Consider the following 15,879-nt stretch of genomic DNA (forward strand, 5'->3'; position numbering starts at 1 on the left):
ATCCAGAACACAGCTATTCGAATCTTATCTCGTGCTTCCAGGTTTGATCATATTACTCCTCTATTCAATCACTGTCATTTACTTTCAGTTATTTTTTGGATCCAGCACAAACTATTAACCCTAACCAATAAAGTGTTGCTACGACTTGGATTTCTGCTAGGTTTTCTAGCCCAGTATAAACCATAAAGTTGTATTTCTCTGTTTATCTCCCTCTTCCCTCATCTATCCACACCCATCCTGTTAGAGTATCAATGAAATGCTTTGATGTTCCCATGCATACCTCCTACCCACCCCCACCCTGTTAGACTGTCAATGAAATGCTTGGATGTTTCCCTTATATATTCTGTCATTTTCCACATTTGCTTATTTCCGATCTGAAGAAGAAGGGCAACCTTCGAAAGCTAATCAAGAAATGTATTAAGTTATGTCCAATAAAAAAGGTATCATCTTATTTTCTTTTCCATATTTTATTTTGTTTGATTTCTATTGATTATCTGCTAGGTACTTGTGACCTGACTTGGTCACTTTTTGGAAAACAGGATACTGGGCTAGATGGACCATTGGTCTGACCCAGTATGGCTACTCTTATATTCTTTTGTTCTTATGTAAGTACTCCACTCTGGTACCCTACCCTATCTCTCTTCTCTTGCATCCTCTACACGTCTCCTAGAGTTCTTCGATTTCTCAATGACTAGCACCTTCAAATACTTGCCATAACGTCAGCTCTCTATGATTGTCAAGGAATTGTGCCTCCTTTTGGCTTGCCCCTTCTTTCTGGAATTGCTTCCCCTCTTCTCTTTGTCTCAAGCTTCTCCTACCCAAAATTCAGAACATCTCTGAAGACATATATTTGAGAAAGCCTTTGGCTTACACCTTGATGCCAGCTGCCCAAGGGTTCACTAACTCCTGCAGTTTCTGTTTTTCTTTTACTGTTCCTTCACTCTACTCATTCTTTCTGCCCTTTCCCATTATTTAATGTCATAATTTTTATTGAACACTGGTTTGTTATCCTTGAGGAAAGGTGATATATTACATAAACAAACAAACCGTAAACCTTAAGTGGGAATAGGAGGCTGAGAATGGAATAAAAAAAAGAGAGTTGGTGAATGGGAAGACTAGAAGTAAAAGTAGCAAATGGAAAGCTGTTAAGTAGGTGACAGATAAAAAGAGAGATACAAAAGACTGGAAGGGGGACAAAGAGATATGAAATCTAGCTAAAGGTAGATAAAACCGCCAATGAGAGAAATAGAGAAAAAAGATAAAAACAAAATAATTAATGTCAGAGATGGATGTAAAGGATGAAGGGAAGAAGACAGGGAGCACAAAGAAACAGTAATGGAATTTTTTGGCAAGAACTCCCTAGAGATATAGAATTAACTTTGGATTATCTAAGCTGTTGAAGATTAGTTAAAACTTTTCTGTTTCATGAAATGCTTTTAGATTAAATGTATATGTTTGTTAATTCCTAAATTTACAGTGATGTGCTTAGAACTTTGCAGTATTAGCGGAATATACATTTTTATGTTATGTTAAAATGGAAATGAGATCCTGTAAAGGTTCTTAGGAGAAAACCAACAAGAGGAAATGGTAAACAGAAACCAAGACCAAACCAATTAGAAAAATAAATTAATCAGACAATACAGGTACCTTGTAATGTTGGGCCATTCTCATGGCATGAGCCCTAACAAGTGAACAGTTCGTACTACAAGACTGACCTCAAGATGGGGGCACAGAAGGAAAAGTTGGTTGAGGGCACTACAATGACTTGAGCCTACTTTGTCTGTGGATAATGGTGGTTGTAGTTTTGTGAAAGATAGATATAACTCAAGAGAACCAATTTTCGCTTTCTGAAAATAATGTAGATGAATTAGCTGCAGGGCTGTTTTTATGAACTCTAATGAAAGAGTTAATTCATGAGAAAAAAAAGTCATCGATTTTTGAAAGACATTGTACCGGAACGAAGACAACATACTGTGCTAGCTTTCTTTTCATATGTGTTTGTTTTACAATATTTGTTTATGGCAGTAGGTGACCACATTATGCATTAAAGTGCACTGTTACCTAAAATATAACAGCATAACTGACATTAATTGACAGTGTACTTTGGCAGTCTCAGCTACAGGGCCAAGCATATAATGGTCCTGGTAAGAGCGATTGTCCTTTCATGCAGAGAAGCAATTCTTGTGGAATGAGTTCTAGGCATCTCATGAGAGGAAATGTGGACAATACAGCTCTCTTTCTGCCTCTTCAGTACTTCATTTATTTATAATGGATAATGTCAGTTATCAGGATTGTCAGCCGAAGACCTTTTATGAGTAATAATTCACTTTTCAGATAATGTAGTCTGTTTTCTTTTATTTCATAAGTCTATTACAAGAAAATGAATTTAAGGAAGATAGTACTATGATTTCTCCGAGGACACGCAGGCTGCTTGTTCTCACATGTGGGTTGATGTCCGTGTCAGCACAGGAATTGGACGGCATTTTGCAAGCAAAACGTAAAAAAAAAGTTTTCTGGTGTGCATGCAGCGTGCACCGTGCATGCGCGGACTTTCCCGCCCATCACGTGAACGTGTTCCCTCAGTTGATTTTCTCCGCGTTGAGGTGCGGCGTTGTTTTCGCTGTTCCTCACAGGCCCAGGAGAGAGTCTTCGTTTTTTGTTTTCGATTTTTTTCTTTTAGTATTGTTTCTAAAACTAAAAAAAAAAAGTAGAGAGTTCCTTTACTTTTCTTAGTTTTTCTCCCTTTTGAAGTTTCCTTTCTTTTTTGACGTGGCCGGCTTTTTTTTCCCTTATTTTTGTGCCTTTTTCTTTTAACAGGCACAATTGCGTCTTTTGATTTCGCCGAAGCTGTTTTTCCTTCCATGTCATCGAAGACTCCCAGCGGCTTGAAACGTTGTACTCGGTGCAACCGGACCATCTCAGGTACCAATACCCACGCCTGGTGTATCCAGTGCCTTGGGCCCGACCATAGCCCAGCCGCTTGTAGTCTGTATCTTCGTATGAAGAAACGGACCCGAGCGTCTCGAGAAGCCCAATGAGAAAAGCTTTTTGGGGCTTGGTCCGGTCCTTCGACATCGACATCGAAGGAAGCATCGACGTCGGGAGCGGAGGTAATGGCTGCTGAAAGACCAATTCGCACTGGGAGCAGTGAGGCAAGTGGGTTTCCACCTGCCTCGAGGCCTCCTGCTATGCGGGCCCCCCGGAACCTACCTTCGTCGGACCCGGTCCCTAGGAGGCATGAGGATTTCACGTCCTCATCGGTACCGAGGAGTCTCGATGACGGGCGTCGAGTGAAGGCGAAGAAGCACCGTCATCATTCTCCTTCGACACATGGTGCTGGGAGCTCCAGGGCGTTGAGGGATTCGGCACCCGAGAAGCGTCGGTGCCAAGAGGATCGCTCTCCCTCTATTCAGGATGTGCCAATGCATCGGTCTAGCAGCCTGGTACCTGCTCCCGAGTCTCGACAGATTCTGCCACCGGCTCCTTTACCGGCCCCGCAGCCTTGTCCAATGGTGGCTCTCGACGAGTGCATCAAGGCCCTGCTTCCAGAGCTTCTGGAAGGATTGCTGCGCCAGTCTGCTTCAGTGTTGGGGGTGCTTGCACCTTACGCACCATCTGCTGCAGCAGCATCTGGCCCTTCGCCTGTGGTGAGGTCTCCGACCTCGGTGCCACCTATGGCATTGGTGTCTGCTGTCACCCTGGTCAACTCCCCTTCGACATCAGTGGAGGAAGCTTCACCGGTGTCCAGGCGGGCGTCGACTTCTCGGCACCGCCATCAAGGATGTCGTTCTTCGGCGTCGAGGCAGGCTCAGCTTCGGACTGCTCTGAGGGATGTTTTGTCCGATACTGAAGATGAGCGTCCATGGGAGAAAGAGGAAGATCCCAGGTACTTTTCTTCTGATGAGACCTATAGGATTCCCTCTGAACCTTCACCTCCACCAGAAAGGAGACTTTCTCCTCCAGAGAGTCTATCCTTTACCTCCTTTGTACAGGAAATGGCTGTGGCTATTCCCTTCCCTATGGAGGTTGAGGATGAACCCAGGCCTGAGATGCTCGAGGTCCTGGATTATCCTTCTCCGCCTAGAGAGGCTGCAATGGCTCCTTTGCATAATGTACTGAAGGAAGTCCTTATGCGAAACTGGTCCTTCCCTCTGGTGAGAAAGTAGAGGATCTGGTTGACCAACTCAAAAAGCACAATGATGCTATGGATTCTCTCTCCCGCCGGGTATCTTATACTACCTCCTCATCTAAGAGTTGTTTTTGGAGGGAAGAGGAGTGTTCCCTATTCCTATGCTAGGCATAGGTACACTCCTGCTTCTCTGCAGCCTGCCCAGGCTCAGTCCCAGTGCGCTCGTTCTCATCAACAGCGTGCGCCTAAGGCCACTGCGGCTCCCCATGAAAAACAAGGGATGGGCTTTTGACGTACTGGACGACTTGTCGGTTGGAGGGAGGTTAATGTTTTTTCACCAAAGGTGACCTTTTATAACCTCCGACCAGTGGGTTCTTCAAATTGTCCAGTTTGGATACACCCTCAATCTGGAATCCAAGCCTCCAAATTGCCCACCGTAGGCTCAGTCCTACAGCTCCCAGCACAAGCAGGTACTTGCAGAGGAACTCTTCGCCCTTCTACAGGCCCAAGCGGTCGAACCCGTTCCACCAGGGGAAGAAGGGCTGGGATTCTATTTCAGGTACTTCCTTGTGTAAAAGAAAACAGGGATGCGTCCCATCCTAGACCTAAGAGCCCTGAACAAATTTCTTATCCAAGAAACGTTCAGGATGGTTTCCTTAGGCACCCTTCTTCCCATGATTCAGGAAAATGATTGGCTATGCTCTCTGGACTTAAAGGATGCTTACACACACATCTTGATACTTCCAGCTCACAGGAAGTATCTTCGATTTCAGCTGGGAACACAGCACTTTCAGTAATGTGTACTGCCTTTTGGCCTGGTGTTTGTGCCCAGAGTGTTTACAAAATGCCTAGCTGTAGTCGCAGCGTCGCTACGCAGACTGGGACTGCATGTGTTTCCTTATCGCGACGATTGGCTGGTGAAGAGCACCTTGAAGGAGGGTGCTCTGGAGTCCATGTGAATGACTATTCAGGTGCTGGAGCTACTGGGGTTCATCATAAATTATCCCAAGTCCCATCTCACTCCAGTCCAAAAATTGGAATTCATTGGAGCTCTGCTGAACACTCAGACAGCTCGAGCTTATCTCCCTGAGGCAAGGGTGGACAACCTTCTGTCCCTGGTGTCCATGGTTCGAGCTTCTCAGCAGGTCACGGCTTGGCAGATGTTGAGACTTCTGGGGCACATGGCCTCCACAGTTCATGTAACGCCCATGGCACGTCTACATATGAGATCAGCTAAATGGACTCTAGCTTTCCAGTGGTTTCAAGCTGCGGAGGGTCTAGAAGGATGTAAGCCAACTGTCCACCGACTTTCGGAACTCTCTTCAGTGGTGGACAATTCGATCCAATTTGACTTTGGGGTGACCATTCCAAGTTCCTCAGCCACGAAAAGTGCTGACGACAGATGCATCTCTCCTGGGGTGGGGGGCTCATATAGATGGGCTCCACACTCAGGGAGTCTGGTCCTTTCAGGAAAACAGTCTGCAGATCAGCCTCCTGGAATTAAGAGCAATCTGGAATGCTCTAAAGGCTTTCAGAGATTGGCTATCCAATCTTAGTTCAGACAGACAATCAGGTTGCCATGTTTTACACCAACAAGCAGGGGGGCACCGGATCTCACCCTCTGTGTCAGGAAGCCGTTCAGATGTGGCTTTGGGCTTGCCATCACTGCATATTTCTCCAAGCCACTTACCTGGCAGGCATAAACAACAGTCTGGCCAACAGGTTGAGCAGGATATTGCAACCTCACGAGTGGTCACTGAACATGGGCATAGTCCGCAAGATCTTCCGAGCATGGGGCACCCCCTCGGTGGATCTTTTTGCCACTCAGATGAATCACAAGGTCCCTCATTTCTGTTCCAGGCTTCAGGCCCATGACAGACTAGCATCAGATGCCTTTCTTCTACATTGGGGGACAGATCTTCTATATGCGTATCCTCCCATACATTTAGTAGGGAAGACTTTACTGAAACTCAAGCAAGACCACGGAACAATGATCCTGATTGCACCCTTCTGGTCGCGTCAGATTTGGTTTCCTCTTCATCTGGAGTTGTCCTCCAAAGAACCGTGGAGATTGGAGTGTTTTTCAACCCTCATCACTCAGAACAAGGAATCGCTTCTACATCCCAACCTCCAGTCTCTGGCTTTCATGGCTTGGATGTTGAGAGCTTAGAATTCACCTCTAAGGGTCTTTCAGAGGGTGTTTCCCGAGTCTTGTTTGCTTCCAGAAACGATTCCACCAAGAGGTGTTACTCTTTCAAATGGAGGAAGTTTGCCATCTGGTGTGACAGCAAGGCCCTAGATCCTCTTTCTTGTCCTACACAGACCCTGCTTGAATATCTTCTATGCTTGTCAGAGTCTGGTCTCAAGGTCAACTCAGTAAGAGTTCACCTTTATGCGATTAGTGCTTTTCATCGCCGTGTAGAGGGTAAGCCCATATCTGGACAGCCTTTAGTTGTTCACTTCATGAGAGGTTTTCTTTTGGCAAAGCCCCCTTTCCAACATCCACCAGTGTCATGGGATCGCAACGTTGTTTTTACTCAGCTGATGAAAGCTCCTTTTGTGCCACTGAATACCTGCCATCTGAAGTACTTGACAGCCACCTTTTCTTGGTGGCTGTTACTTCAGCTCATAGGGTCAGTGAGCTTCAGGCCTTGGTAGTACATGCACCTTATATCAAATTTCATCACAACAGAGTAGTCCTCCGCACGCACCCTAAGTTCCTGCCAAAGGTGGTGTTGAAGTTCCATCTGTTCCAGTCAATTGTCTTGCCAGCATTCTTTCCCCATCCTCATACCCACCCTGGCGAAAGCAGTTTGCATTCCTTGGACTGCAAGACAGCGGACAAAGCCCTTCAGACAGTCCACCCAGTTGTTTGTTTCTTTCAATCCCAACAGGAGAGGAGTCATCATCGGAAAACGCACAATCTCCAATTGGCTAGCAGATTGCATGTCCTTCACTTATGCCCAAGCTGGGCTGACTCTAGAGGGCCATGTCACGGCTCATAATGTTAGAGCCATGGCTGCATCAGTGGCTCACTTAAAAGCCTCCATTGAAGAGATTTGCAAGGCTGCAACGTGGTCATCAGTCCACACATTCACACCTCACTACTGCCTTCAGCAGGATACCCGACGAGACAGTAGGTTTGAGCAGTCAGTGATGCAGAATCTGTTCGGGGTTTAGAATCCAACTCCACCCCCTAGACCCATTTTTGTTCTGTTCCAGGCTGCACTCTCAGTTAATTGTTTATGGTTTCAGGTCAATCTATGTTATGTTCTCACCATTGTGAGGCCCAATTGACCAATGTTCATTGTTTTGAGTGAGCCTGGTTGCTAGGGATACCCCACATGTGAGAAAAAGCAGCCTGCTTGTCCTTGGAGAAAGCAAAGATACTTACATGTAGCAGGTATTCTCCAAGGACAGCAGGCTGATTGTTCTCACAAATCCTCCCACCTCCCCTTTGGAGTTGTTATTTGCTTCCTTTTATGCTTTTTAATTTAACTGAGGGAACGCGTTCACGCAACGGGCGGGAAATCAGTCCACGTATGCACGGTGCGCGCTGCACGTGCGCCAGAAGACTCTGACAAAACTTTTTTTTATATTTTGCTTGCAAAATGCCATCCAATTCCTGGGCTGACGCGGACATCGACCCACATGTGAGAACAATCAACCTGCTGTCCTTGGAGAATACCTGCTACAGGTAAGTATCTTCGCTATCTGACAATTAATTGAAATAACTTTCCTAAAAGAGGTATCACAGGGCATTGCCTTCTAGTTGTGGTAACCCAGGCACATAACCTGTGCAGGATTGACTGAGTTTAACTGAAAAGTATTGAAAAAGCAGAAATGGAATGGGCCAGAGCAAAATCATGCTAATGGCCAAAAGCCTTCAATTGAGGCCAAGAAAGTCTAAACAATTTGCTCTGGTTCCGAGATGTTTTTGGTCACCATGACAGTTTGTCTTAGGATCTGAGAATGTTCTACAATCTTCTTAGCATTAACTTGTGTACTCTAAAACCGTTTTGATTACATGATTGCCATAACAACCATTTTACATTGTTATCCTGACAAAAGTTGTAGAAAAGCTAAGTGAGAGAGAGGAGAGGGCTGCTGCTATTCTGGTTTGTAGGAAGCTTGGATAATGTCCAAGTATGCTAAATGTCTCATTAGGATACACAGTCACTATCTTGGGAAACAGTGCAAGATGGAGACGTGGGAGAGAAAAAGAGAAAGAAGGAATCTAACACCATCTTAGAACAGAGGGGGATTAAGAACTTGTCAGCAAAAGAAACATGAACAAAGCTGAGCATAAGCTAAATTGCTAGTGTACAAGCAGATAACCTGCTTCCTATCTTACCTCTGGTGCACTCTGCTGACTTTTGATCGACTAGTGTCCTGTCAACTAAAATCTGATTTACTCTGGAAAAAAAGCAAGGAATGGAGTATAACAGGTAAACACAAGTACTAGAGAGTAGTAGGCATGCAGTGACATTACTTATTAGTACAAAATAAATCAGAAAATATTTGTTGTTTTTTTTACTCAGTGCACAGGAAAAATGCATACACCATTATCAAGGTAAATTTGGGAAAATCCACTCCTTATTCCTGGGGATAAACACTCCTGAATATTTGCGTGTTTGGGTATAACTGGCAAAAAAAAGACAGAGGCCTCCAAGATAACTTACTACTTCACTATCTCAGTCCTAGCAAATTGAAAAATAAGACTATTTGTTCTGCTAGCCTTATGTATCAGGCCCCTTTGTTATGGAACTCTCTTCCTACACAATTGAAAAAAATTCATGGGTCCTTTTACAAAGCTGCACTGAAAAATTGCCTGTGCTAATGTAGGCGCTTGTTTTGGATGTCTGCAGATCCATTTTTTAGCGTGCCTGTAAAAAAGGCCTTTTTTTTGCCGAAAATGGATGTGCAGCAAAATAAAAATTGGCGCACGTCCATTTTGGGTCTGAGACCTTAACACCACCCATTCACTTAGTGGTAAGGTCTCACACGTTAACCGGGTGGTAATTGTCAACAGACATACACTGCTGATTACCACCCGGTTAGCGCCACATGTTCAAAAATAAAAAATATTTTTGGACACACGTAGCGGATGCGCGTAAAAATTGGAATTACAGCTCGGGCCATGCAGTAGCCGGGCGGTAGTTCCAGATTGATGTTCATTGTGCATGTGTAGGCACCTACACGGCTTAATAAAAGAGCCCTTCAGAGCTTTTCTGTTTTTAGGGAAACTTTAAAAACTTTCCTTTTTAAGAAGTTTATAATTAATTTATGTTAACTTTATTTATATGAATTAATTGATTGTTGTTAATTCACAGGGTTTGCCTGTTTGCTTCTTGTTGTGATCCGCACTGAACTCTGTGGATAGATACAGAATATAAGTAATGTAATGCAATGATCATTTTCAAATCAGAAAAATATTTTATCTTTTTGGTTCGAAAATCACCCTATTTTAGACATTTTTGTGCTCAGTGCGTCTTTCTTTGAGGGCCATTTTCATTCAAAAACCTTCCAAGGGAAACACACTCAAAAACAAGCCATTGGGATGTCTGGGATCAGCAGTCTTGCTAGACTGGCCACACAGACATTCCAGCAGAGCAGTGGGGCAGCCTAGGGGGCACCGCAGTACTTCACAAAAGGTTCCAGGTACATATCACATCATATACCCCTGACGTATGGTGAGCCCTCCAGGAATAGCAAAAAATGTACTGTACCCATCTGTACACCACCACAATAGCCCTTATGTCTGATGGTGTCACCTATATGTGGGTTCATTAGGTATTATATGGTTTTTGGGGTGCTCACACTTTCCACCACAAATGTACTAATTAGAATGAGATTATGGGCCTGGGTTCCTTTCTCTACCGTCCATTGCACCGACCAATAGGCTGCTCCAGAGACCTGCTTGCTACTCTAAGAGGAATGGCCATTATATTGCAGCTATCATAGAGCTGGTCTGGTCAGTTTGGGCACCTTCTTTTGCTCTTAGTTATTATTGAAACAGGTACAGTCAAAAATGTCCTATTTTTGCCAGGACATTTTTAGAATGTTTCATTATTGCAGAAAAATGTCCACATCATAAGCCCACCCTAGTCCCACCCAAAACACACCTCCAACATGCCCCCCTTCAGATTTAGATGACCTACATAGAAAAACATCTTAAAATGAGCTTTGAAAATAGTGATTTGGATGTTTTTGTGAAAAGAAATGTTCATCTGCTGCTTTTTGCCATTTTTTTTGCCATTTTTCTGTTTTGAAAATGAACTCCAGTGTGTGCTATCTAGTAAAAGTACGTGCCATTATGCTTGCAGTAAATGAAATAAAACACATTATTGCATAGTGAAACAAAATGATATATGATCTAAATTTTATTAGGGATGTACATTTTTGTGTCAACTGATACCGGCTATTTTGGTATTTGGGAAACCCATGACTTTAACTTAAGGATTTAGGGCCCGATATTCAAAAGAGTTAAGAAGGAAGAGGTTCCTGCCCAGTTCAGTCTCACTGAGCTGGCAGTACTTAACCAGGCAGCGCCTCTAAATACTGAGTCTGTTCACTCAGGTGAAATCCGGGTAGTGGAAGGGCGTTCTGAGGTCAGAGTCAGGAGTTACGCTGGTACCAGAAATATTCAGTGCCACTGCCCGCATAACTATGTGCCAGATAGTACCACATAAAATGGTGTCTTAACTTTATTCATTTAGTTGTGCAAAGCCCCGCACTGAATATCAGCTAGCATCTGCATAACTCCCAGGTAGCTGCTTACATTGTTTTTTGCTCTCTCTTCCTGTTGACTTCCTGAACAGCATTCCTGCTCACTAATCCCCTTAACCTTAGAATCCCTCTCCCCCCAGCAGTCCTGAAATTAGCCCCTCCAAGATCTGCCCACTTCCTGATCCCCCCCTGGGAGCATACCCCTTCTTAGGCCCCACACACACTTGAATTTCCACAACTTGTAGGCCCCTTGGCCTCTCTTAGTATTCCTGGTGGTTTAGGGGTGTAGGTGGCCAGGCAAGAGTGAACTCCAGTAGTTGCTACTGCCCATGCCAAATCTAGAAGCAAAATGGCTATTTTCCACTCAAAGCTGGCATGGGCAGGAGCAACTGGAGTTCACTCCTGCCTAGCCCATACTGTACCTCTAAACTACCAAGGATCCTAAAGCACATTCGGGGGCCTGGGAGGGGTTCTTCCTAGGGGTTTCAGGTAGGGGAATGCCCTTCAGAGGGGGTTCCATAAGTAGGCAGATGTTGGAGGGTCTGATCTTGGTGGAGCTACTATTCGGGAGGGGGGGTTCGAAAGGGGAGCAATGCTCTTGTGGGGTACTCAGGAGGGAAGAGAATGATCTGGGGGTGGTTTGGGAGGAGCACCACCAGAAAAAGAATACCTGATATTCAGCCCACTATCCAATTAGCTAACTGGATAGCAGGCTCAATATCTGTTGTCAGGCCTTTTGTGGAAGATTCAAAGAATTCAAAACACAGCTCCTGGATGCTATGACCAGGTTCTGGATATGGCCAGAACCTGGTCAGAGCCTGGATATTCAGTGCCAGTACCCACACAGATGCCAGCACTAAATATCGTGGTCTTCTTTAGCCTGCAACAGTCAGTGTTTTAAAAAAAAAACACCAACTGCCACTAGCTGAATATGGGCCCTGTAACTAAAGTTTAACGCGGGCTAATTGCTAAAAAGCCCATAGGTATAAAATGGGCTACTTAGCATTTAGCATGCGCTAATTCCATTTGCTATGCTGCAGTAAAAGGACCCCTTAGTATTAGTTTTTCTGTGTGCTTAAAATACTTGGACATTTATATGTACAGTTTCTGTTATGTGTTATATATGTATATTGCTGATTACTACCAGTTCTCGGTGGATTGCAATAAACATATAAATTGTTCAGATAAACATTACATGAATGTAAGCAAATCACATATATGAAATTAAATGCATAAATTCTACCTATCAGGCCATATAAAAGCATTGACTGTCAGTCACTCTCAGAGGCTTTCTTCTAGCTCCGTCCTGACATGATACACAACTGATAAATGAAAATGAGTTCACATTTTTGTGGAACTTCAACATATCAGTCTTCAGGCAGATTGTGGCTGAAAAGGAATTTCAGATTCTGGTTCCTGCCACTGGAAAAGCATGATTCTGAGTGACTGATTTATGTGTACATTTCGGTGATGATATTTATTTTGTTAAATCTAGGTCTGAGGTTGCAATTTTGTACAATGATCGTTCTGTTCTTGAAAATCATCATGTGAGTGCTGCTTATCGAATTATGCAAGAGGAAGAATCCAACATTTTTGTCAATTTGTCCAAAGACGATTGGAGGTAAGTCTTGTATCTCTACAGTCTTATACATAAATTGAATTAAGATCAAATACAAGACTTTAATTTCCATTTACCCTATGATGGCTCACCGCTTATTTAATGTTTCTTAAAATTATCTATCCCATCTCTATTGCTGAACATACAAATGATCCTAGGTAGAAAGCTGGTAATACAAGACTAAGCTATTAGGGGTGTGCATTTATTTTTAGATGAATGGTAAAATCCTACAGATGAGGGCATTTTTGCTTTGTATACTGTAACTTTAACAAACCAAATAGGTCAGGGGCTGATTTGAGCCAAATCCTCATTCATCCATTCATCAGACAAAATGGAACCACTTTGAGAGGAGGAGAATAAAGTGGAAGCATGAGGCATTTAACAAATCATATTCAAACTTTTTGACTAGTAGCCAAACAAGTCTAGTCCTGTTTCTCTTCTCATAAATCTCATGGTTTGTGATGTTATCAAAACCTGACTAATAAAATGAAGCCTAACTAATAAAGTGAAAGAAAAGCAAAACACAGCACCATTTTTGAAGAAAAGACGCTAGCGTGAAAAACAGTTCAAGTCAAAACCTTGAAAAATAGAGAAAGCATCATAATAGCACAGATAAACTTTTTAAGAAACAGGGAGTCAGTAGCAGCAAGTTGTTTCTTTGTCACAACAGATTCTTGTGAAAATCACTCAGGCTGTCTGTCTGGGTGTGGATCTAGAGCCATACGCTGAGCATAGTGGGGTTGGGAGGAAATATCCCCTCACAGGTAGGGCAAATAGGCAGAGGCACGCTAGCTCTGTATAAGTGTCATAACAAAATAACTTGTAACAATCTCTCAGGAATTCTGTGTGGGGGGGTGTAAAGTCACATATTGGACATAGGGTGGGAGAAAAAGACAACCAAACAGGACAGGACAAAGAGGCACAGGTAGGCTTTAACAGAAAACTAGATGTGAAGAATAGTCATTGTGAGGTTGTATTCAGGTCTTCTTTAATTCCCTGAACTGTTTTTATTTTGGTGGGGTTTTTTTTTGTTTTTGTTTTGTTTCTTACATTTGAAGTAACAGGTACAAGTAGGAATAGTAATTATAATTTCTTGGGAACTCCTCATACATGCCTAATTTCCTTTATAGAATATTAGAATAGTGGTGAAAATACATGTCTCATTTATATGTGGCCATTTACAGTAGCCATAGAGCTGGAATAAATGCATGTGACTAGAAAGTTAAAAAAAAACATTATAGTTTTCTGTATTTCACCTGCATAGCTGAGCACCCCACCCAATCACTGGTCACAAGTACATCCAGCTTCTAACTATGTGCCATCATATTTAGGCACCATTTTACAGAATAGCATCTTTGTCATTTGAATGTGCCTATACATATGTATATGTTGCTATTCTGGTCATTTACATGCCTTCTTGGTACTTAAAAATTGGCACCTTCCTTACAGAATTATAGCATCTATCATGCATGTGATGCTTCTTGCACTCCTGTTTCCACAATTACTGCAAAATATTTCACTCCTTTTTTTCCAGAACCGTTGGTTAGTTTGCCTTTGTAAATGGAAATATATGACCTTGCAATCACTCCCCAACTAACCAAAGGAGCAGCCTTAACTTGTGCTATTAAACATTCAGTTTTTACTTTGTCATCTCAAAGGTTCAAATTAGTCCCAGTGTGTGTGTATTCCACATAACAAGTGCTCTAACACTTTGCTGTTGCTATCGTACCCCACCAGAACATCTGATAGACTGGTGCCCAGGCGAAAGAGAGAGGGACAATAGTGAATTGGAATCTTAAACTGGTGATCACAATAACATTTCAGGCTTGACAGTAATGAAGACATAAATGTTAGAGCTGCACCAAGTGCTAAAATTGCTCTTAATTACAGTTTATGAGCCAGGGAAACGGAATTGTGAACAAGCGTGACTCATGCTCTGAAACAGTAATTGCAGGGCTGGTTTGTGAAGCGTGTCCTGCTACAGAAGCCTGTCTGGGCCAATTGAAAATTCAGTTTGTAGAGATATTTGAAGTGCCCCCTAAAATATAAATTCAGAGTAATTTGAACACAATGTTCTCTTGCACAGTAATGGTGATTTGCTTGCAGGGATCTCCGCGCGCTGGTCATTGAGATGGTCTTGTCTACTGACATGTCATGTCACTTCCAGCAAATCAAAACAATGCGAGGCATTTTGCAGCAGCCAGAGGGGTGAGTTATTCTCCATCCTGCCCTTTATTGAACAATGCAAAGCTATTTTTTCAATGAAGCACTTCTCAGGAAAGTCTGTAAGAGCTGCCTATTGTTTTGCAATAATAAGAACTTTCTTAGTATCAGCTCCACCATTCTGCACAAATGGGTGTTATCCCTTCTGTGAAAAAAACAGTGTGTTTTAAGCCTATAAAATGTATTAGATATTTTCCTGTTTTAATTATGTCCTGAATTGTATTGCTCCTATTTGGCCAGCAGGTGGTGGTTCTTTCCTGTAAAGCTGTTATAAGGAATTGAATGTTCTTTTTTTTAACACAAGCAGGTAGCAAGCAGTAGTATAATTTTAAAACTTGTTGGCTAGGCTTTGATTGGCCTGGAGTTTGAAAATTACCCAGTAGTACTGGCTTAGCCCGAGAGGAAAGAGAGACAGATCTCTTTGCTGAGGTCCGATGAATTATATGTGCTGATCTTCCCAGGTTTTGTTTAGGTAGTATGCAGATGTTTAGTTAGCATTATAATTGATCCATAATTCAGCTACCTGTTACTGTTTGCTGAGTGTGCATTTTTTGTTCATTGTTCCAGTGTGACAATAAACCTGTTTAGTTTGTTGACTCTGCCTGTCTGGACTGATAAAGAATCCTGGTGGTTTGTGTTTTGGGTCTGTGAGTGCTTTCTGGGAACTGGGGGACCACTGGGAGTGTGGTCCCAGTAATCTAGAAATCACTGGGGATAATTTGAGAGGGGGAGACTCGTCCAGAAGTGATTGTGACCCAGTTGGTGGGAGGAGGGTGCTAGTGTAGAGCACAAGTGGCAGGTGCAGGTGGACCTGAGCTGTGCTGGGAATAAACCCTCTAATTGACTACAGGGTAGCCCCAGGCGGGTGGCTAGGCATTTCATGACACCTTCCTACCAGCATGTGGTGGTGGAGAAAATTAAATTGTACCAGTGACATCATCAGAATAAACAGAGGTACTCCCTGGAACAATCCAGTATTTTTATCTGCTTTCAGCAGGTGGTAGATGATGTTGACAGTGCTCCTGTCCCTGGCCTAGCTCCCCACTCTCCCCACTCTCCCCGCGCAGCATGGTTGAGCCTAATGTCCGCTCCAAGGTCACAGTCTCAGGACTGTACCTAGTTGAACTAGTACCTTGGCTCCGCAGCCCCAGTCGTACTTCATAGTGCCATTGTGTGAGGC

At 43.3% G+C, this 15,879-nt stretch overlaps 1 protein-coding gene across 2 annotated transcripts in view; it reads left to right on the forward strand.

Moving 5' to 3' along the window:
* Positions 1-15,879, forward strand: part of PDE1A (phosphodiesterase 1A) — a 595,639-nt gene that overhangs the window by 512,487 nt on the left and 67,273 nt on the right. For both annotated transcript variants that reach the window (XM_030209839.1, XM_030209840.1), the window contains 2 exons: positions 12,354-12,479; positions 14,583-14,684. In XM_030209839.1, coding sequence (XP_030065699.1) covers positions 12,354-12,479; positions 14,583-14,684 — 228 coding nt within the window. The remainder of the gene's footprint in view (positions 1-12,353; positions 12,480-14,582; positions 14,685-15,879) is intronic.

Source organism: Microcaecilia unicolor, chromosome 7 (assembly GCF_901765095.1).
Source record: "Microcaecilia unicolor chromosome 7, aMicUni1.1, whole genome shotgun sequence".
Classification (NCBI taxonomy): Eukaryota; Metazoa; Chordata; class Amphibia; order Gymnophiona; family Siphonopidae; genus Microcaecilia; species Microcaecilia unicolor.